Source organism: Lontra canadensis, unplaced genomic scaffold (assembly GCF_010015895.1).
Source record: "Lontra canadensis isolate GAN:19392208 unplaced genomic scaffold, GSC_riverotter_1.0 scaffold19, whole genome shotgun sequence".
NCBI classification, from domain to species: Eukaryota; Metazoa; Chordata; class Mammalia; order Carnivora; family Mustelidae; genus Lontra; species Lontra canadensis.
This window is the reverse complement of record NW_022631013.1, coordinates 11,085,518-11,110,266: the sequence shown is the minus strand read 5'-3', so window position 1 is coordinate 11,110,266 and position 24,749 is coordinate 11,085,518. Positions and strand designations below refer to the sequence as shown.

General features: G+C 39.8%; 1 protein-coding gene across 7 annotated transcripts in view; it reads right to left on the bottom strand.

The window, feature by feature from the left end:
* The window catches only part of UNC13B (unc-13 homolog B), a 219,410-nt gene that overhangs the window by 67,631 nt on the left and 127,030 nt on the right, over positions 1 to 24,749 (bottom strand). For all 7 annotated transcript variants that reach the window (XM_032860476.1, XM_032860477.1, XM_032860478.1 and 4 more), the window contains 2 exons: positions 21,312 to 21,626; positions 18,416 to 18,506 (listed from right to left, as the gene is read on the bottom strand). In XM_032860476.1, coding sequence (XP_032716367.1) covers positions 18,416 to 18,506; positions 21,312 to 21,626 — 406 coding nt within the window. The remainder of the gene's footprint in view (positions 1 to 18,415; positions 18,507 to 21,311; positions 21,627 to 24,749) is intronic.

Here is a 24,749-nt window from a genome sequence, read left to right as displayed (position 1 = left end):
CAAGAGAGAAAGCTAGACTTAGCTGGCAAAGCAAGGAATGCCAAGGGAAAGCCTGTTGGTGGCAGTGGCACTGGAGTCCTACACTGCCAACTCACCCATACCAATCACACAGGGAGATGACCTCTGCTCAAACACAAGGCCTTTAAAACCTCTATATTCTAATTCTCCATCCAGTGACAGAATCCCCTGCAAAACCCTCTGTCCATCTATCACATGTCACCAAGTCTAATCTATTGTACCTTGCTATCTATAAAATCTTTCCCCTTCTGGGGGACCTGGGTGGCTCAGTCACTAAGCATCTGCCTTCAGCTCACGTCATGATCCCAGGGTCCTAGGACAGAGCCTCGCATTGGGCTCCCTGGTAAGAGGAAAGTCTGCTTCTCCCTCTCCCGCTCCTTCTGGCTTGTGTTTTCTCTCTCGCTATGTCTCTGTCAAATAAATAAAATCTTAAAAAAAAAATCTGTCCCCTTCTTTACAACCCTTCATCTAGGCTTCATTATTTCTCACTTGAGTTATAGCAAAATATTCATCCTCCCTAGTCTACCCTCCTGCAACACTACCTCCTACTCCCCAACCATTTTTGACAATTTGTAAGAATACCTACCTTTTATAGCCCTTAGAAGGAATTAACCCTGCTGACACCTTGATCTTGGACTTCTAGCATCTAGAAATATAAGACAATATACTTCTGTTGTTTAAGCCACCCAGTCTGTGGTACTTTGTTATGGCAGCCCCATTAAACAAATACAGTACCTTTGAGAATTACAAACACAATTCTACCAAAAATTTTTTTAAGTAAGTAATAAATGAATACTTACTGAGTAACCTAGGTGTTGTACCAGGCATAATGAAAAGATATGATCCTTGCCTTTAGGTAGGTTATAACCTAACAGGGAAATGTTATGATATGGGCATTATTATATCCATACTATATATTTCAAGGGAGAAAAGTATTAGATTTTGTGCTTGGGTGACTGGTAGTACCATTTACTGAAAGGATATACAGGAGATGAGGTGGAGGAGACAGAAAAGACAATGAGTACTGTTTGAACATATTGCACGTGGTGCCTAAGAAAATTCTGGAAACAAGATCCACATGCAGCTGGATATATGAGTATAGAATTCATGAAAGAAGACTAAGGTAGAGATAGCAATTTGGGAATTACCAGTTTATGAGTAAAGCCATGGTTGAGATTATCTAGGGTACAGAGAAAGAGGTGGAAAACAGAGTCCTAGGAATCACCAAGTTTTAAGGGACAAGCAGATAAGGAAAAATGCTGTATAGGAAACAAAGATGGAGCTATCATAAGAAAAGGACTTGGAGGGAAAGATATCACAAAAGCCCAAGAAGGAAGAATGTTTTAGGGAGAAACCAGTCAACAGGTTTTTATCTCACCTGTCACAAGAAATGCTCTAGGTTGCTCCAAGGGCATCTAGAATGCCATCCCTAACTTGTCATCATTGTCTATTTATGTTTGAATGTCCTCAGGTGTGGACCAAATAAACACATTTCCCTAGTTTGCTTGAATATGACAACCAGCAAAGGGAAGCAGAAGCCTACAGAATAAGGGGAAATTATTTGTTACAATTTACCTCTTTCCTTTCGCTTCAAGAAGTCCTATTTTATACACTATGGCCGTACTTCAGGATGTGCCTATTTTGGAATGGTGGGTTGTTTACAGAAAGAATGTTACTTATAAGAAGGCATGGATCTCCATATAACTTAATGTTACACAGAAAGCAAGTTACCCTTCGATACCCTTCGATTTCCATCTTTCTAAGTTCACATTACTTTATTTCTTAGGCATTTCTTGATACTTAATAACAATTGCTGACTTAGTACCCTCTGGGAATTCCTCTTTTTTTTTTTTTTTTAAGATTTCATTTATTTATTTATTTATTTATTTATTTGAGAGAGCTAGCAAGCGAACAAGTGAGAGCACAAATTGGGGTGGGGTGCAGAGAGAGAGGGAGGAAAAGACTGCCAGCTAGACAGGGAGCTTGACTTGGAGATTGATCCCAGGACCCTGGGATAATGACCTGAACTGAAGGCAGACACTTAACCAACTGAGCCACTCAGACGCCCCTCTTTTGACTTTTCTGACCACCCTAACTCAAAGGGTTTGCTCCCTCGATTTTCTGTTACAAGTGTTAATCATTTCTTTTGCAACCAATTACTTATATTGCGGTGTGACTTCATTTCATAGTTTTAAGCAGAACTTTACTGTCTGTTAAGTATCAGAGTTAATCAGTTCCTGACCTCAAGTGCAATCTAACAACAGCCCCCACATCCCCTGCAAAGGTAATCACTATTCTACAATCTGATACCACAGATTACTTCGACCTGTTTCTGAACTTAATATAAAAATAATCATACAGTATATATTCTTTTAAGAAATACATAATCTTGTTGTCAAATGCTCACATATTTCCAGGATAATAGGATAAACACCAAAACTGACTGTATATGAAATACAATAGAAAAATAGAAATTTTAGTATCTAACTACCCAGGACTTTGAGGAAGGCTTCAAAATATGTGACATCTAATTTGAGCCCTGAGCATAAATGGTAGCCAGGACTAGTGCTCTGTTTTCAGGAAAACAATGCTGGCAGTGGTATATACAAGGTAGTCCAAGACAAATAAATAAGATCAAGATAACCTTTGGAAGGTTGACACTATAGACTACGCAGTAGAGAGGACCTGAACACAAAAGCGAACAGAGAAGAGACTTACAAAAGAAATCATGGAGAGAAAAAGAGCAAGGTCTGGCAAATGATCCAATGTGGGAGGCAAGAGAGAAGGAAGAATGACACCATGATTTTGAGTGGGTGACTAGCAGAATGATGGTATTTTAATACAAACAGAGAACAAAGAATAGGAATAGGCCCAGGAGGGAAGTTTCAAACTTTGGGAAATTGTGGTGAAAATAACTAGTAAATAATTAGACGTGAAAGATAGAACCTAAGGGGAAAAGGACAGTTAGAAGTATAGATTTGGGAATTGTTTGCTTAGAAAGGCCAGCTGGAATTCAACTGGCTACCTAGCACAAAAGCCAGGATCGAGCACAGGACTAGCTATTATATAGTAGTTGCTCAATTAAGGATTCTGGATTAGAGGCTGAATAGAGATTTGAGATGCAAAAAAAAAATGCCTGTGGGGGAATCTATAGAAAGAGACAAGCAGGGAAGGAGATTGGCAAGGTAAGAAAGGAAGAAAGAGAATGGGAAAATCTAGAATAATGGAAGTCACAGAAATAGGAAGTTACAAATAGGGAGTTTCAAAACACACACTGGAATGCTGCAGAGAAAAATGACAATCAAGACTGAGGAAAGTATCTGGGGAAAAAAAATGAAAATATTTAACTTAATTATTTCTATCTCCCTTGTGGCCTACAAACTCCTAAATGATAACAGAGAATCTTAAAATAGCCCCAACACACCCAGTGGTACCCACTTACTGGTTGGCTTGATTAAAAGGGGAATAATTTTATCAGTTGCTCCTTTTGCATAATTTTGGCAACAGGATTTTCTCTCACAGAGGAAAAGTTCCTTCCCAGCAATATCATCATATGTTCCCATTGGGTGGATGTTCAAACAAGCATCAAGAGTCAGAGAAAGTAACAGAAAGCAAGAAGAGCTGCTTTATTATCTAGAAACAAGTAATTTATAATTTCATACAGAGGTATCAATCAGACCAGTTACATAAAAGTTTACTAAGTCCACTCTTTACTGATATTATGCCCAGAAAACACTGCCAGCTGGAGCTCAGCCTGCTGCCAGTATCTGATACCCTCCTCTGACTCTAGGCAAGTCAATGGTATCACGGCATTCCTCAGAGATGTTTTGATATGCACCTCAGAAACCACAGCCAGACTCCATTGCTTCAAAAAAAGCTGCCCCAAATCCCAGGCACAGATGTAACATCTTACAATTCACAAGGGTTCAGTCACAGCCTAGAACCAGAACTAAGATTTACAGAAGACCAACCACTGATAAACATCAAGATCCAGGCCATAAACATGTCCAGAACACTTCAGGGGGGAATAAACCGCTGAGAAATGTTAAGCATTTCTCCTGATAAGCACACAAAAGCAGCTCTTGGAAAATATCCTTACAATACTGGAGGCTAGAAGTCCCAGCAGTACCCATGGCAGCCTTTGTCCACCTCCCCTAGACTCCTCCGGGTAAAGCATTCCACTGACTTCTTCCTCTCAAGCCCCAGAGAAGCACCATTAAACTAAATAGAGAGCCTTCTCTGAGTGATCTTTATAGTTATCCCAGGAACCCCATGCTACCAAGGAATCTAGATCCCTATAAAAACCTGAAATCCTATGGCACGGGCCCCTTCCTGCTTTAGCCATCAGAAGCAGTTACGCTGTGTTCCCACTCAGTAGCAAAGGCTCCAGTTGTGGGCAGCAACACCTCTGACAGGTCACTTAGTCCTAGGCTAGGAAGGTATGTGTGAGCCCTGAAAACCAACACTTCTGGTAATAGGAGGCCTATTGTTAACTCTCAAGCAATTGTATCTAGAGCTTTACACTTAAAAAATTTCAATTTTCTATGATCTCACCAGAAATCTGTAAGAGAAGACAGTTATCCTTAATTTTACAGTTGAGGAGACTGAGAAATAGAAAATAGTGATTTGTTCAAGTTCTCTCGGGTTTTAAGACTGAGCTACTGCGGGGCGCCTGGGTGGCTCAGTGGGTTAAAGCCTCTGCCTTTGGCTCAGGTCATGATCCCAGGGTCCTGGGATCAAGTCCTGCATCGGACTCTCTGCTTAGCGAGGAGCCCACTTCCCCCCCCCTCTCTCTCTGCCTGCCTCTCTGCCTACTTGTGATCTCTCTCTGTCAAATAAATAAATAAAATCTTAAAAAAAAAAAGACTGAGCTACTGCAAGGACCCAATTCTATTTCCAGTTAGTCCATTTTAGTAATAAGAGGGATAATAGTAAACGGATACAAAAGACATGATACATTGTGAATGGGTTCTCCATATACCAGCCTGGCAACCACATTTCCCACCAACTAGACCTCAGAAAACAGAGTTTCACAGGTGACAGACACAGAAGATTCTTCTATCATCTTCTTTCCCCTTCTACCTTGAAGGTGTATTAGTATGCTAGAGCTGCCATACATAATATTACAGACTGGGTGGTTTAAGCAACAGATATTTATTTCCTTACAATACAGGAGGCTAGAAGTCCCAAGATTAAGGTGTCAACAAGGTTGGTTTCTTCTGAGGCCTCTTTTCTTCACCTCAGATAGCCATCTGCTCTCTGTCTTCACAGGCTCTTCTATCTGTGTCCTAAACTCTTTTTATAAGAACACCATTCAGATTGGACATGAGATCATCCAAAACACTTCAATTTACCATAATTAGCTCTGTAAAGGCCCTCTCCAAATACAATTACATTCTGAGATACTAAGATTTCAACATATGGGAGGGGAGGTACACAATTCTGAAATCAGGGTTTTGGGGGTATTATGGATTTAAAAGGCAGAAGAAAAAAGAAGACAATCCAGATTCAGAAGCCAGGTACCCTGGTGTTTTCCCTTCCTTTGTAGGGAGACTTTAGAATGGAATAGAATAAACATACTGGCTGTTCGCTTTAAAGGAAGAGAACTCACCCAGTCTCAGCTTCCTTCTCTGTGTTGGATTGCTTCCTAACAGAACATGGGCAGGAGAACCATGTGTGTCCTTTCCGGGTAATCCTGCTCTGTTCCGTGCAGATGGGGGTGGAAAAGGTAGAGGGCCTGCCTTCATGTGTAAAAGAATAAATTTCTTAAGGATACCACTATTAACACCCACTCAGCTTCAACTTTGGAATTTCATTCTACCTAAGATTTTAGTTTTTACCAAAGCAGATGAATTCCAAGGACTAAGCGAGATTTGTGTATTAGAGGAACAGAAAAGGAGGGACTGACATAGGCAGTCCCTGTAAAAAACAGCTTCTTATTATTTCAAAGGCTCAGGTGATGTTGCCAATTTCTCCATAGATAGGCAAGACAAAGAGGAGAAAAAAAGGTTGCAGATTAGCGAACAATTATGGCATAATACGGCAAATTCAAGAAAGGTTCAAAGAAGTTTAAAAGGAACAGGGCTGTTCCTTTTATGCAAATCATATCCTAGATGCAAATCATATATTTGATAAGGGACTTCAATCCAGAATATATTAAGAAATCTTTTTTTTATGTGATTTTTTTAAAGATTTTTTAATTTATTTGTCAGAGAGAGAGAGTACAAGCAGTGAGAGCAGCAGGCTTCCCACTGAGCAAGGAGCCTGATGTAAGACTCGGATCCCAAGACCCTGGAACTGTGACCTGAGCTGAAGGCAGACACTTACCCAACTGAGCCACCCAGGTGTCGCCAGGATATATTAAGAAATCTTACAACTCAACAATAAAAAGGTGAATAACCCAATGTAAAAATGGGCAGAAGATTTGAATAGACATTTCTTCAAAGAATATATACAAATGGACAATAAGCATGTGAAAAGATGTGAATTAGTCACTAGAGAGATGTGAATCAGAATCACAAGAGATACCACTTTACGTGCACTAGGATGGCTATAACAAAAAGATTAACAAGTACTGGTAAGGATGTGAAGAAACTAGAACCCTCATATGTTGTTTATGGGAATATAAAATGGAACAAGCTGTTTGAAAAAACAGTCTGACAGTTTCTCAGAAGGTTAAATGTAGTACCCACATAACATAGCAATTCCATCCCTATGTATATACCCAAGAGAACCAAAAATTTATGTCCATACAAAAAAATGTACATGAATGTTCACAGCAGCATTATTCATAATAGCGAAAAGGTGAAAGCAAACCAAATGTTCAACCATAGATTAATGGATAAACAAAATGTGGTATATCCACAGAATGGAATATTACTCAGCCATATTAAGGAATCAAGTACTGAAAGATGCTGCAACATAGATGAACCTTTAAAAACATTATGTTAAGTGACAGAAGACAGATACAACAAGCCACATATTATATGATTTCATTTATATGACATGTCCAGAACAGACAAATCCATAGAGACAGAAAGTAAATTAATGGCTGCCAGAGGCTAGAGCAAAGCAGAAAATGAGGAATGACTTATTAACGGGTATGGCATTTCCTTCGGAGTGATGGAAATGTTCTGAAATTAGATGGTGATGAAATTGATGGTAATGGCTGTACAACATAGTGAATATACTAAAACACATGAATAATATGTTTTAAAATGGTGAATTTTAGGTTATATTACTTGTATCTCAATAAAAAAGATATCTGTTACTTAAAAAAAAAAAAAAACTGAAAACAGGATTCCTTTTCCTCTTTCAGTCCAATAAGGGGAAACGGTACAGAAGGGCTAGATGGGAAGACTGGAAGAGTACACAAAGCACAGTATATTTGTCTCTGTTTTACTTTAGAAACAGTGAAAGGAGATGGAAGCCAGCTTTGTATGAAGACAGGAAGAAGCCATAGTTATAGGTGACTGGAAAGATGAAATTTGACCATTATAAAATTCCTCAATGATGTCTTTGGTTAAATGTGTTGGATTTTAGATGCTGATGGGACAAGGAAATATACAAGAAGTAGTTAGAAATATGAACCTAGAGTTCAGGGGACAGATTGGGGCTAGATACACAGACAGAAGAGCAATCCACATATAAGTAGTAACTGACGTAATGAATGAAATTTCATAACAAGAATGTTGGGGACTTGTATGAAAAGAGGATTGAGCAAAGAACCCCAGAAAGACCAACATTTAAGAAGTGAGAAAATAAATCAGAAAAAGGAGCCTAGGGGCGCCTGGGTGGCTCAGTGGGTTAAGCCGCTACCTTCGGTTCAGGTCATGATCTCAGGGTCCTGGGGATCGAGTCCCGCATCGGGCTCTCTGCCCAGTGGGGAGCCTGCTTCCTCCTCTCTCTCTGCCTGCCACTCTGCCTACTTGTGATCTCTGTCAAATAAATAAAAATAAATAAATAAATAAATAAATAAATAAAAAAGGAGCCTAAAGAGAGCTTAGGGAAGAGTGACAATGAGGACAGTTTCTTAAATGTCAAAAGAGGAGGGGCGCCTGGGTGGCTCGGTGGGTTAAAGCCTCTGCCTTTGGCTCAGGTCATGAACTCAGAGTCCTGGAATTGAGCCCCGCACTGGGCTGTCTGCTCAGTGGGGAGCCTGCTTCCCCCTCTCTCTATGCCTGCCTCTCTGCCTTCTTGTGATCTCGATTTGTCAAATAAATAAATAAAATCTTAAAAAAAAAAAAAAGAGGAGTGTTCAGAGTGTTGAATACTGCAGAGAGGTCCATTAAGATTTAAAAGCAACCACTAAATTAGGTAGCTATGAGCTCAATGATGATGTCCAAAAATGCAGTTTTAATAAAATGATAATTAAATCAACTGAGACAGACTTTCTTCAAATGTATTCCTTGGAAAATGAGTCCTACAGAATGCTTCTCCAAAACAGAGTTGTATGGTCAAATAAGTTTGCCATAACACTGTGCACATTATATCCTCCTCTTAAAGAAGCATAACAAGCCTACAATAGAGTAATCTGTTCATGTTACACTCTACTGGAACCCACTGTTTCCCAAATTTCTTTGACCATGGAATCTTTATCACATAATAGAGAATCTATTGACAGTTGTAGAAACTGAAGTTCTGTGGAACAGAATTTTTCCATACTCTGGAGTTATAAGATTATGGTGGGAAATAGTGTTAAAAACATAGGCTCCAGAGTTAAATAGATCTAGACTTGAATGCAGTTCTCTTACCAGCTAAATGACCCCGATCAAGTTTCTAACTGTCTAAATCTCAGTTTTTTTAATCTATAAAATGGGCCAAATAACAAAGCCTGATTTGTAAAATTACTGTGAGGGATTCATTTGGATAATGCATGTAAAGTATTTATAGTAATAGTAACATCCAGGGATGCCTGGGTGACTCAGTTGCTTAAGCAACTGCCTTTGGCTCAGGTCATGATCTCAGGGTCCTGGGATCAAGTCCTGCACCTGGCTCCTTGCTCTGTGGGGGGCCTGCTTCTTCCTCTACCTGCTGCTCCCTCTGCTTGTGCTCTCTCTTCCTTGCTCTCTGATAATAAATAAAATCTTTTTAAAAAATAGTAATTCCCAGTAAGTATGGTTATGATGATGATGATGGCGGCAGTAATTGAGATCAAAAGGAAAATTGTGATATAGGTAATAAAGTTTTCATTGAATGAGGAATTATGGAACAGTTGGGACCTAACTGCAACAAGGAAGCTGAGGATCAGAATAGGTTATGTGAATATCTAGTAATGGCCTGGAAGTGGCACAGAGAGACTAAGAAAACTAAGCCTCACTCTTCACCCAGTAACAGGGCATGAAAAAGGCATTACCCTCCCCCTTTAGAAAGGGCTTTAGTGGTGCCTGGCTGGCTCAGTCAGTAGAACATGTGATTTTTGATTTCGGGGACATGAGTTCAAGCCCCACGCTGAGGGTAGAGTTTACTTTAAAAGAGGCAGCACGGGGGGGGGGGGGGCAGGGGGAGGGGGCTTTAGCAAACAGCCAGGTTTTAGTCAGTAGAAAATGTACTGATTCCGGTCTCAGATGTCAGTAAGAACTCCAGTTTGCAAAGGACAGAAGGGACCTGTTGGAGCAACAGCTGGATCCCTCGTCTAAGAGAGGTTTCTCTAGTTTGTGAAGCAGTAGTAGGGCCTGATCTTGAGTAGGGATTACCACAAAGTTTGAAGAGAGATGCTAAAAGTTGTGGTTGAAAAAAAAAAAAAAAAGTAAAAGCTGTAGTTGAGAGAGGTCTACAAGTATTCAGGCTTACTACAGGATTTTCATTTTCGACAGTGTTAAGTAGTAGCACAAGATTAGAAACAATTAAAAAATCCATCAAGAGAGGACAGAGTATATAAATTATAATATATCCCCCAAGAGAAATATTACATAGCTATTAAAAGAGAATGGAATAGCTGTATTTGGACTAATAAGGAAAAATCTCCAAGATATAACATTAAATTTTAAAATGTGAAGGGCAATGTATGTAAATATACACAAGCATGCATGTGCACATACATGCTTATAATTGCACAGATTATCTGTGGACTGATTCACAAAACACAGGTAACAAAGGGGGAGATAGGGACTAGAGGCCTGAAGTTTGAAGTAGGAAGGAAATATTGCACTATACATGTTTAAGTTTATGCTTTGTGTAATTTTCTATTTTTACACTTATTACTTATCCAAAACATTCTTTAGTTTTTTAATTGTTATAGTAGCGATGGTTAGGTAGAGGGATGACAGATTGTGGGAAAAAGGAGGGATAAGTGTGGCCTCAATTAGGGCAAAGAGTTGAAGTGGTGAAAGTTAAGATAGGCAGCCTTTATCAGAGCAAAATCCTGGAGTTTAAAATTATAGAAAGAATGCTTTCCTGGTGCAACTAAGTCTAAGAGATGGGGTCCTCAAAGGTGCTCCACTTGAGCATTTTTCCCCAAGGGGAATACCTTTTTCAGGGTTTCAATAATAGCAGAGGAAGAAAGTCTCCGCTAGACAGAGAGTCACAAGAACACAACAGTACTTTGTGGGAGAGTTGATTCATTCTGTCTTAATGATCTTCCCTGAGAAAATGCTGATCCATTTCTCAGGCTGACCAGCCCTAATCTTGGATCTCATGGGATTGCTCCATTTAAACACAGGCCTTCTAATCTATTTGCTCAGTTCCATTTCTGCTTACTAAATAAGTCTCTCCTTCTTCAGCTTTCTTTAGCAACCCAAGAGCTTCTGTCAAGGCTTCCTCACGGCCTACCTCCATGTCCTCTCCTTCACTGTCCCTTCCACCTGGAACACCCACCCACCTGCTGCCACCGCAGTCTCCGTTTCTAGAGCTTAAAGTCTCACCTCCTCCCCCAGATTTTTCTGCAGCTAAGCCAAATAAGGTACAGAATCATATCCATTCCACCCACACTACTAACATTACTGCAATGTCATCAAACACTTATTAAGTACATAAGACCAGGTGCTCAACCAGCCCAGATACAGAGATGACCTATATGATCTCTCCCCTAAAGCTGCTTATAGGCATGGCATAAGGTAGCTAGGTTCCTATGGTAGTTCCTTAAAGTCTACGGAATGCAGTTATCAGTTGAAGAAGTATGAATGTCCTATAAATTTATCAGAAATATTCAAATCACAATCAAAGAAATGAAAATTAAAACAAGGAGATACCACTCTTCTGAAGAGAGATGTTATTTTGCCAAATTGGCAAATATTTTCTAAAATAATACTCAGTGTTGGTGTGGCACATTCAACTACTGAAAGTATGGATTGGAAAAACCTTTCTGAAAACACATCAGAAGTTTATCAGAAGTCTTTAAAAGGCATATACTCCTTAACTCAGTAATATTTGAATCTACTTTGAGAAATCTAAGTTAAAGAAATAATCAAAATCAAAAACAGACTCATGCACAATAATGCTCATCATAGCATTATTTGTAAATTATAAAGAAATATAAGTTGTTATGGAACATCAACAAAATGGAATATTATTAGTTAATAATAATCATGAAATGTTTCCAAAAAATATTTAATAATCCAAAATAGGGGCACCTATGTGGCTCAGTCGTTAAGCGTCTGCCTTCAACTTGGGTCATGTTCCCAGATTAATCCCCACATCAGGCTCCCTGCTCAGCGAGGAAGCTGCTTCTCCCTCTCCAGCACCCCCCACCGCCTGTGTTCCTTCTCTCGCTCTTTCTGTCAAATAAATAAATAAAATCTTAAAAAAAAAAAACCCTCAGAATAAAGCTCACAAAAATAATCTAAGTGAGGAAAATTTTATTATTTTTTTTTTAAAGATTTTATTTATTTATTTGACAGATCGAGATCACAAGTAGGCAGAGAGGCAGGCATAGAGAGAGAGAGAGAGAGAGAGGAGGAAGCAGGCTCTCCGCTGAGCAGAGAGTCCGATGCTGGGCTCGATCCCAGGACCCTGGGATCATGACCTGAGCCGAAGGCAGAGACTTTAACCCACTGAACCATCCAGGCGCCCCTAAGTGAGGAAAATTTTAAATGCACACATAGTATGGTCTAAATTCAGTAACTTTATATTTAATGTATAGAAAAGTTATATAAGAAAACATAGCTAATATTTCATAGTTACTAAGCCCTGGAAAAAATTAAAAATAGATTTAATTAAGAGATAAAGAGGCATGTGGAGACTTCTGTGAAAATGCTGACAGAGTTTTTTGGCTAGTTAAGCATCCATAAAAGTTTGGCTAAACACTCTGCTAGGATCTCTACAGGGCTTTCAAACAGCAGCAATAAACAGTATAGCCCCAACAATCAAGAATCTTACAAGTACAGAGGAAAGTTAGATCAAACAGTAAATAAGTAACTCTATCACACCACAGTAAATGTCAGTCTAGAAAATGTATGCACAGAGTCTGGAAACAACCTCCAAAACTGACACCTGACTGGATTTTAAATGTGAATAAAAATTTAGCTAAGTGGAGAAAGAGAAAGAGTATTCCATGCATGGCAAACAACAAGTGCAAAGTCTCTGAGATTTAAAAAAAAAAAACAAAAAAACAGAATAGCACAAAGAGGTAACACCAGAAAGGCATGTAAGGTCTGTATCAGTGCTTTTCCAGTTCTTTTTGTGGAAGATTTGGTTTTTTTATTCCAACATGCCATGGACTGATATATTTTGTCTAAACCCTGTTCAATGAGACAGGGATATTATCATGCACATGGTATTACAGCAATCCAAACTGCCTCTAAATGCTCACTTAAAGTACTTACTTCCTTCAATTTCAGTACTTACTTCATCAAAAAGTAGAAACAAACACTTCCTGGGCTGGTCCATGGACCATACTGGGAGTCACACTGAAATTATCAAGGTTTTATTTTATCATGAAGGCAATGTGGAGTCACTGAAGTATATTTTTTCTGATTTCCTCTGTTTTTATTTTTTTTTATTTTTTTTTTAAAGATTTTATTTATTTATTTGACAGAGAGAGATCACAAGTAGGCAGAGAGGCAGGCAGAGAGAGAGAGGAAGGGAAGCAGGCTTCCTGCTGAGCAGAGAGCCCGATGCGGGGCTCGATCCCAGGACCCTGAGATCATGACCTGAGCCGAAGGCAGCGGCTTAACCCACTGAGCCACTCAGGCGCCCCTCCTCTGTTTTTAAATCATAGTTTTACTAGATAATTTAAAACCCTAAAAAAGGGTACTATTACTTTCCCCATCCTGTGGATTAGGAAAATGTGGCTCATTAAGGTTAAAAAACTTTCTCACAAGGATACATTGAGAAAAAAATATGGCAACTCATATCACAGGTGTAAGGGCCTACTTAGCCAGAGCGAGCCATTTTGTTGTTTGTGCAGTAAACTTAGATTGAACCTGCCCCTTCCCCCAAGAGGAAAGCGCTTAGAAACAAAACGGGAAATACGGCCAAATAGCCCCTGATAACAGAGTCCAGATACAAGGACGTGTCCGGCCAGGTGGAAACGTCCAATCAAGGGAAAGCACACGTATTACCTTCCTACCCGCCAAGGACGTGTTTGGCCAGGTGGAGACATCCAATCAGGAAAAAACCTCCCTAACCACCCAAATTAGGCCCTGCCTTTTGGGCGCCAATTCTGACCAGAGTGATAGGCTAGTTCAAATAATTACTATAGGGTGAATTGTAATTCAATTGGCCACCTGTGTGTGGCCAGACTCAACCACATGGCCTTTGCTCTATAAAAGTTAGTCTGTGAGGCTGGGAAGGGGTCGCCTCTTTGCAAGAGACGGGCCTGGCCGGTCAGTTTGATTCTCCATGCTTGGCGCGAAATAAACCCCTGCTTAACTTTCGCTTTGTATCAGTCTCGTCCTTTTGTCTACGGACCCTTTCAATAGGCAAGGGTTAATTTCCCTAAAACTAAGCTCCTGGAATAAAAAGGTCAATAGAAAAAAAAATGAGCAAAGAATATGACTAGACTATTCACAAAATAGTAAATACTAACAGCCTTTACTTGTATGAAAATATCCTTAACTGTACTAAGATACACACACTTAAATTCTACTGAGAAAACACTGCCCAGTAGACTAGCAAAAATTCAAAAATTTTAATAAATCACTCTATTGTGGATTTGGGAAGAAAAAAAAGCACCCTCATGACTTTACTAGTAGGAGTATAAATTGGTACATTATCTGTGGAAGGCAGATACCCTTTGGGGTAGTCATTAAAGCTGCTCACAAAAGCCTTCTCCTCTTTCAAGGTATACTGTACTGTTCACTTGAGGTTAAATATGGTTATACGACTTGCTTTAGCCAGGGAAATGTGAGCAAAAGTGACATATTGTATATTCTGGGTGGAAGTTTTTTTGCTTGTTTGTTTTAAAGATTTTATTTATTTATTTATTTGACAGAGATTGAGAGAGAGAAAGTGATCACAAGTAGGCAGAGAGGCAGGCAGAGGGAGAGGGGGAAGCAGGCTCCCCACTGAGCAGAGAGCCAGATGCCGGGCTGGATCTAGAACCCTGAGACTGACTGGAGCCTAAGGCAGAGGCTTAACCCACTGAGCCACCCAGGCACCCCCCGGGTGGAAGTTTTTAAGAACCAGAGTGCAATTTGCTATGTTCTCTTTCATTTATCTTTTCTTTCCCTCCACCACCCATACTGACAATGTCCTAGATGCAGAACTCCTTGACATGCAGGATGACAAGCAGCATGAACAAAATAAACCTTTACTGTTTCAAGCTACTGACAAATGGAGGGCAACATGACAATATTTATCGAATTTACAAATACATATCCTCTCAAATATACTTGCAAAATGACATATGTAAAAGGTGCTCATTTACAACATGGTTTGTTATAGCAAATGACTGGAAACAACTAAATGAACCAAATTAACATCAACAGAATACTAGTTAAATACTTGCAGGAACTTCATACAGCAAAATATCTGTAACTATTGAGAAAAAATTCTCTTAAAGCTAATATGGAAGGATCTCCAAATGAAAAAACAAGATGTTCTCAGTATGTACACCAATTTTGTTTAAAAAAAAAAAAAAAGTGAGGGGGTACAATATATATTCATATTTTCTTGTACTTGCACCAAGCAACTATGGAACAGTAAGAAACTAACAATTATTACCTTGGACAGACCATTAAAGGGTGACTCGGTGGAACTTCCAATTTACTCAGGAAAAATATTTGGGGTGCTGTACTTAACTTCCTACTGTCACAACCTCAGTTAAGTTAGGCAAATCTCATATTAACTATAAATAGCATACTTCTACCTCTATCTGAAACTGTTCTGATATTCTTCATTAAACTCTGGCTTATCTTTATCCTCTTGGCCACATCTAATCAGTTTCTAGTTACATTACCTGTGTTATATATATATTTACTACTGTTCTCTTATTAAGCAATGGTTCTGTTTTTGCTATTCTTTTTGAGAGATTCTGAACTGCCTCTTAAAAAGAAAAAAATCATAGCAAACTGTGCCTGCTCCAATATATTCTTGTTTTTCTCATTCAGAACTTTTACGTGGATGTTATTTTTTTTACTTTCCTTTATAATAAGAATTATAAAACCCTTACTTATGGAAAATTACAAATAAAAAGTTAGTAGGTATTCTAACACTGTCTCCATAGATGTTCACTTTAAATGTTTATCTCCTGTCACTCTAGACCAACAGACTCCAAATCTAAAATCTATATACATGTATAACTGTGTTAATACATTACATTATAAAAATGTAAAAAGCATAAAAGAAACCATCATTTAAGATTTACTAATGATAAAAAAGGTTTTCTGCTGTCACTAAAAGTACTAATAATATTTTTAGTGAAAGCAATGTGATACAATATGCCTCATTATTTTTTAAATCTTGGTTTAACATTTCATTATAGGATTATTTGAAGGTCTGGTTCCACTTTCAATTATTTCAATACTTGGTTTTCAAAGCTGCCAAAAAGATACAGATACATCAGTCAAATGAAAGATGTGCAAGTGGTTCCTACGTAGCAATTATTCAAAGATTTTGTTGAAATTTGGCTAATTAAGTTCTCATTTTCTCTGATATCTTACCAAATAGAAATATTTTTAACAAGTAAGTTCAAACCTCACTGAAAACTTTCATTATAAGTATTTTCAAATATGTTAATAGCTTCTTTCCAAGATTTTAGAACATGTAGTTACTGGGTTTTATAGGTAACAGTCATTGTTTCTGGAGGAAAAAAAAAAAAAAAGAACACTTACACAAAAGAAAGATTCTTAAACATCTGTATTCACAGCAGCTACCTTTTCAATCATTATTAAAACATCTTCTCTCTGAAGGGTCAAATTAGCAATGCTTGTAAGAAGCTAGAACAATATGAGTGACAAAATAAATGATAAAAATGATTATGACTGTAAAATGTAATACATTATATAATAAATTAAGTATCTATGAGTCCACAGTGACATAAATAAATTGATGGGAGAAAAGGGAAATCTCTTCCCTATAGTAGAATGCCAACTAATGAATGTAGAAAGTATAATGGAAATAGAAAGTTACCATTTGGCAGCCGCCATTAGTGATGGAAGATTCAGACAGGAGACATCAATGAATGCTTAGTTCATTGGTGGAGATGCAATGCGGAATAAGATACTGGCATATTTTCAGAGTACACAAAACACTTACCAGTTACATCAACTACAAAAGGAAAAAAAGGTGCCTCAACAGGTTGGAAACCTGGACAATAAAAACTTAACTAGGTGACTGAGATTAATATTAAGGGTAGTGTAAGGACCTATTTTATATTTTTATATTTTAGCCAGAGGCTTCCATTGAGGTTAAACAATAACATTGTTGTTTAACCCTTAAACTGTCCCTGCTCCCCTTCCCCCAGGGGACTTACTTAAAAACAAGCCTCAGGTAACAAAGCATAAATACAAGGATGGGTCAGGCCAGGTGGAGACAATCCAATCAGTGGGCGGTTGCATACTGTCTCCTTAGCTACCAGGGAGTATGGGCCCCGCCCTTTGGGAGCCCTTTGGGAGCTTTTTGGGCGCCAATCCTAACCTAAATTGTAATTCAATTGGTCACCTAGCAAACTGTGTAGTTTCTCTGTGTGTTACAATTTCATTGGCCACCTATGCGTGGCCAGGCCCAACCACATGGCCTTTGCCCTTAAAAGCCAGTCCATAAAGGAGAGCGGGGTTGCCCTCTCTCTAAGAGGTGCGGCCTTGGCTGGCCAGTTTGATTCTTGATGCTTGGCGTGAAATAAAGCTTTGCTTGACCTTCACTTTGTATCAGTCTTGCTCCTTTAATCACAGACCCATTATTGGGGCATAACAGGTAGCACATGTTGACACGTGTACTTTCTGATACAATTCACTAAAAAGAGCCCAGCATCATTTTTGTGTAATTCCTGCCAAGAAAGCATGGCCTGAGTCTGAACATGATGAAACACTGGATGGACCCCAAATGAACATGCTACAAAATAAAAGGCCTATACCATCTGTCCAAGATAAAACTGAAGAACTATTCCTGATTAAAGGAGACTAAAGAGATATGACTACTAAATGCAACATGTCAGCCTGGATAGTATACCCTGGACTAGGGAAGAAAAGAGACATTGTTGTGATGGCAAAATTTGTATGGCATTTTTATGATGGTGTTGCCATTGTTGATTTCCTCCAGTGGATAGTTACACTGTGCTTATATAAGAGAGTAGCTTTGGTTTTTTGGGAAGTAGAAATAGGACTATTTAGGAGTAACACAACATCATCTCTTCAACTTTTTCTCAAATGGTTCAGAAAAAGATTAATCACACATAATGGACAGAAGGTGATGAAAACTGGTGACATCAACAACTGGAGCACCTTGGCAAGAAAGATTTAAGAGTTCTTAATACTTTTATTTTGGCAACTTTTCCCTAAGTCTGAAATTATTTCAAAATAAATTATTTTTCAAGTATGTTTACACACGTGAGCATGCTTGTATTTTTAATGCAGGTATCTGCCAAGTATTATACTACTGACAGCCACTTGTCATCATTTAAAAACATCCTTTCTGTATACATCACAAAGGCCCTAACAGGTGAGGCAGTGGCCTTGAAGTGGGTAGCGAAGGGAGATAACAACCGACTCTAAGAGGCCTTGTAATGGTTCCCCTTCCTAAACTCAAAATGAAAGGGCTCAAAGTAACAATGGTACTGAAAATAGCATTTAATTTAACCTTCAGGCTCTCAATCCACCAGGTCTATCTGATTTCCATTAATCAGCATAGAAGGAAACCAACAGCCACCTCCCATCCCTTAAGGCTCTAGCTTACTTGTCATGCATCCCCAGATGCACACTATAAGGAGATGACTAATCACTGACTGCCTCTCAGCACCATATGTCTCCAAATTTCAAAGGAAAAACTGTCCCAACTAGTACTAGAAAAACAGATTTCCTACCTCCTGCAGCCGGAGTCGAACCTTGGTAACTGCTCGGATCCAGTGTGCTCTGGCTTGGGTAAATGGCGAAGAAGCATTCTCCTCAGGAAAACTTGTAACAAAGAAAGGAATGTTTCTTAAGAACAGCCCAGGCCACAGGGTGACGGCTTAAGGCAAAAGTGCCAAATAACTTAAGTAAAATACTTTGTACTCCTGCCTAGACTTGTTTCATGAGTCAGGCCACTATACAGCATAGTCCTAAATAGCCAATGTGGGGGAAAAAATCCTCTCTAAAATGACAACTCCTTTTAGCTTTTTATCCATTCCCTCTCTTCTTTCCCCATTTTTCACTTACCCAATAAGCCAGCTCACTAGGACAGTCAGATTTCAGGATTCTAGTAAAAGCAATGGCAAGGGCCTTGAGTCAATGCTAGCACAAAAACTATGCAGACATGTGGACTAATCCTTGTGCCTTGCCTCTCAATACCACCAGTCTCCCTTGGGCATTCTACATGCCATCTATCCTTAGGGCACAATTTTGTTCCTGCAAACCCTTCCTGCTCCACTAAAAATTTTGGAAGGCTTACCAATTCCTAGACTACAACAAAAATGCTAAGGAAAAAAGCACAGCCTATTTCCTACCATAGTCTTGTTCCTTGAGCTGCCTTAGGGACATCCTCAATGAAATAACAATAAATATAACAAACTAGTTTTGGGACAGAAACACTACACTGTATTAGAACAAATCATCATCTAGTTTCTTAACTGTGGAACAGTAGTCAATTCTTGGTGACAATGCTTCTCCTCTCTTCCACTGAGGTCTAGTGCCAAGGCAGCAAACAAGCATCCACCATCTAGACATCTGAAATATATGCCAACCTCTGCTGTCATCTAACCGGATCAACTGTTTTAAAACACTGTGGGCACTGGTGACCAAGGTAGAACTGGACCTTACTTGAACAGCTAGGATCTGAAAGGACACAGCCAGTAGAGAAGGACAAATACTTGTGCTGGGCACTTCTGCTGCTCTACCAAGAACTCTACCCACACAACAGCATCTGCCAAATCTAAGGTCTACAAAGAGCCATTTTTCAGTGGGTCATCAACCATAACTCTTGGATGTCTTGTCTATTAGATGAGCCACTAGAGAGGTCTAAAAATCAGGAAAACGTAAGGAGAAAAGAAAGTTTGTATCTTCAGTGGTGGAGTATGATGAAGTTCTTGAACCTAGGTGAGGTTCAGTGGGGTGAGGTTCGGAGCGGACGGCTAAGAAAGAATTCTTAACACGTCTTTGGTGCAAAAAGGTGGTTTATTAGAGCACGGGAACAGGACCCGTGGGCAGACGGAGATGCTGCCCCATTATCCTGAGGAGTGGCTGATTATATACACAGGAGTTGGGTAGGTGAGGACAAAGGGAGTGATGTTAGTCTCTAAGGAATTTTGGAAGCAAGGTCTCCAGGACCTTGAGGGGCTAGCTACTGTTGGGAGAAAGGTTATTCATTACTAGTAGTAAAAATCTTCTTGTGAGACCCTTTAGATGTATATCAGTGGGCCATATGCTTGGGAATGATTCTCGACACTATCTTGGAGATCTAAAGTTTCACATTTCTCCTATCAAGTGTCCTTGTTAGTGAGATTTGGGTTTAGAAGAAATTTAACTTTATTTAGAGCTTGAGGAACTGAGTTATTTGCCTCTGGAAATTGTGCTATTGTTAGATAGCTTCTTTGTTGTAAATCTCTAGGACATTGGTAAACCAAGGGAGATTCCTGTCTTGCAGGACTGTGATCTCTGCAAGTTAACTATTTGTTTTTCTTTTAGGGCAGCCAGAGGTGCCTGAGGAATGTCACACATATTACCCAGGGGAGCGGATGGAGAGGGGGTGCAAGATGCCAGCTTTTGCTTTGTCCTCAGCCAGCCTCCTGCTCCCTCATCAGAGTAGATATACCAACAATTCTTCAAACTTTTACCACTTATAACTGCACTCACTGCTCTGACCTTTTGGTGAGAGGCATTATTTTTAGACCGTGAAATCTGAGAATCCAAGTCACCCTAGCCCTTATCACTCTACCACAGTGGTTTTCAACTGGGGACACTTTTGCCCAGCATGGGCAATGACAACATCTGGAGACATTTTTGGTTGTCACAACTGGTAGTTGCCACTGGCAAGTAGTACAGAGGCCAGAGATGCCACCATACATTCCACAATGCCCACAATAGCTCCTCATAACAAAGAGTTACCTGGTCCCAAATGTCAATAGTGCCAAGATTGAAAAATCACACTCTGCCCCAAACTATCAACAAATCTACTGACCAATTCAGCTCAATAACACTCAAACACAGTACTAAACTTCATTACAAGACTGCTAGAAACACAAGTTTAAAATTTTTCTTCTTATGGGTACCAATGAATTCTAAAACACTGCTAGACCCTGGGGCAGAAGGGTGAGTTAGATCTGACTCTTAGACCAATTCTTTCTTAACTCTGTCCTAGTTTTCTCAATCAGGAAAATACAAAACAAAACAATGTTCACGTAAGAAATTTAAACATTAATAGGCTAGGAGGCCTATTTCATCCAAAGCAGGTCTTTTTAATGAAGCAAGTTGTAGGGCTTGGATCAGTTCCAGACTCAGAGGCTCCCATATATAGGTCAATTAGTAGGGCAATAACTGCAGATTTAAGAAGGCCTGGTACACTGCAGCTAACTACAAAGAACCCAAGTGTTCCTCTGAGAGCCTCAAAATATTTAGGGAATTATACTGAAAAATCAAAGGAAGCAGTGCAGAGCTAAACCTCAGTATCCTGAATCACTGCCATACCCACCTGTACAGAAACAAATGAAAAGCACTTACATCCTGAAATACCACAGGCAGGTACTAAGGAGACCATGTGAATTCCTCAAGGCAGCTATCACCTACCTCTCCTGGGGGCCTAGGACGTGGTCTTTGTGTAGCACCAGATCTGGGGGAGGATGGATTGAGGCATCTTCTTTCCTCTCCTTGGGTTCAAATGCTCTCCCCTTCTCTTCTTCACCTGTTACCTCCAAGGCTTTCTCTTGTTCTCCAAAACCTGCTTGGCCATCTCTGGAGAAGCTGCCAGAGCTGTGGCACGAATGAGTTGAGTCCCTCTCCCGACGGTCATCATCTTGTTCGTGACACTGGTCTAGTTCACTCAACTGAGAGCTTCCTTGACTTACATTACAGGAGGAGCCGTACCTACTACTGCTGGTGGGGCTGTGAGAATGAGAGGAAGACAGATGAGTTTGTACATGCAAACTAGAGACCAGGACAAAAGTAATGGATAAATCCAGAAATAATGATTCTTTCAGTGGCAAGAATCACAAATACTAGGTTCCTAGGAAGACAGAACCAAACTTCACAGTCTAGAAGAACTAATTTCTAGTGAGCAGAAGCACAAAGGAAAAACAATACAACATGCTGGGTTCTCTAACAGCACTTAATCTCAACCTGTGGCAGACGCTGAAGCACACTTTATCTCAAAGTAATTTTTTAAGTAGCAGTTTAACCTTAATTATTAAGAATTACTAAATATAAAAGTAGCCTCTTGTTTACACCTAATATTCTTTATTTGGACTTCTAAAGAATCTTGTCCAGTGGCTGTGATTAAAGTACTCTAATTTCCATAAAGTAAAATGGATGAGCTCTACTCCCCTTTTCTATTATTTACTAAACTGATGTGCCCTTTTCTTCCTCTGTAATTATAAATGTGAATGTCTGTTCCTTAGGATGAGCAAAGGAGATTGGAGATGTTCCTTCAATTATCTCTCAACTATCTACATGATGAGGTAATGGACACTATTGCGAGATGAAATCTATGACAAAAAAAAAAAAAATTCCTCTGGGGAATGGTCTCATCAACATGAATGTTACAATATATCCCTGGCAGCACAGGGAATGTCCTAATGATAAACTTGCCCACCTGTAACTGAGTTGCTCTTGGAATATGGCTCGTTTGGCATAAATAGGACAAAAGCCAACTCCAGAATCTGCATCAGGACCACACTAATATGTTTCTATACTTGAGGAGAGGCCAGCCCAACCCTTACTCAATCACTTGAATTCCCATACCCATAAAAGAAATTTGTTCCCCTGCTCTGAGAGATAGCACCTATAGCAGAGAAAGTGGCAGTGAATCATGATTAGAAAGAAGAGCAGTATCCACAAGTTACTCCCTTGAGCTATATACTGAATTTAAGGCAGTCAGTCCTACTCCAGCTAGAGCTTCTAGGTGATGATCTTTAAGACCTATCCCAGCTCATATGGATAGTTCTATCCCAAATCAGGGGAACCCTTTCACCTCTGGTATCCTGCTAAAAAGCTTCCATGCAAAAGGATGAAGAATTTCCTTGCCATAGAGTCAAGCCTTTAACGAAGGGCTTATGTTTACCCTTGACTAAATGAAGATAAATCATTATTGTTTCCCAGGGATATTTTTCCCTATGGTACCTCCTGATTACCTGGTATTTTCAGGCTAATTTCTGATCCTTTGTCCCATGGCACCAGGACAGGTACCAGGTCACCGTTATGAACAGTTCCTAACACGTGTGTACACACACACACACACACACACACACACACACACGATCTCTAAAATCAACCCCTTTGGACAGGTTTTGGGAAAGAGGTCCTGGCAGCATTCTTAAGTTGTACTGTATACGGTGTTTCTTCTTAGGGGAAATAACGGGATCTTTTCCACGTGGACCCTGCACAATGCTCCAGAATAAAGAACTACAGCAAAGGACAGCCTTAAGTTCCTGTGACACTTTACTCAAAGCACTTACCAGACACCAGTCTTAAGGGTACAAAAAGGCAAAGACTGGAAGAAGCTATGCAAATCCATGTGGAATAGGACATAGAATATAAATTAGCCCAACCTCTGTATCTTACATTTTACTTAATAACCTCATTGCCACTGGAGAAAGCATCTTAGAAGCCTTGAAAAAGCAAAGCACAGTAGATCTCTCTCCAGCTTGTATAGATAAAAGTGCTAAAGGCCCAAGGAAGCCTCCTAACCTATCATATGTGGTTGTAATTAATATATACTACACTACTACTTGCTGCCTCTTCCTGACCTCCATTCTCCATTCCACTTTACACAAGACAAAGAAAACCAGAGTGAGTAAATCCCAGGGTCCAGCCTTTCCTTTAGCAGCAAGTTCCTTCTTCCAATAAATGAATTACATCTGACACTAGAGAGAGGGGAGAGGATGAAAAGACCCTTACATTATTTCTTGTTACTTAACCCCTAGTTAACATGAAGCTCAGATGCTAGGAAAGACATAGGAAAAATAAAAAGCAGGCTACCATTAAACTACCACTAAGTCACTGCATCATAAATGGTCAATTTCTTAAAGTCATTTATGATGCTTAAATTGACAACAGGCCTTTTGTCGGTCTTTGGTTCCTTGATGCCATGGAGAGTAACTGGTTGCTGTATGTCTGAAAGAGAGTCAGTGCTAGCAGGCAACACCTCCTCCTTTTGTGTTTCTGGCTGGTGAAGTAGCTCATTGACAGTGCAGTGTTCTTCCTTATGAGTGCCTGAAGGACAAGTGGAGCTAGAAAGGCTGCTATTAGAACCCCAGTGTTCTCCTGATGCTGAGACTTCTTGCTGGTTTTCCATTTCCCCAGGTCCTGAAAGCTCATGAGCACATATACTTGGCTTGGTCTCCTGCTGCTCAGAGGTCCCAGAGGGCTGACCAGCTGGCTCAGCACTAGCCTCAGTCATTTGAGAAGACTCTAAAGCTTTGTCAGCCTCCCTAGCATTAAGGTCTTGATCACTGCTGATAACCAGAGCTGGAGAAGAGGGTTCTGCAGGCGTTTGTTCAGGGCCCCCTTTGTTCTCTTTTGGCCATGTGAATAAGAGATCTAGCTTCTTTCCAAACCTTAGTTTTAGATCACTTGCCATAATGCTCCCTTTCTCCTCACTACCTCCCTCAAATAGAGTTGACAACTTTTTAAAACTGGCCATTAAACCAGGCTCTACTGCTCTGTTGCCAGAGGAAGGAGATGGGGAAAAGAAAGAGCTCAGTGGTTTCCCACAGTCAGTGGCAGAGGATGGGAAATGGAGTTCTGGCCAACTGGGCATGTTTGGGATCTCAAAGTGAGATCTTGGCTGCTCTGTTTCCTGGGGGATTGCAGGTAGATCTTTCTGGGTATCAAGTATCCCGCAACTTTCTTTAGCACAAAGCACAGGTTCCTCTAGCACAGGGTGGGAAAGGTATCCCTGGGTTTCTGGTGTGGCACTCTGGCCAATACTTGCCTCACTCAACAGTGGAGTACTGGTTTCCAGTGAACTGGCTGCCTGTAGTTCCAAGAAATATTGGTTTGTGGAGTCAG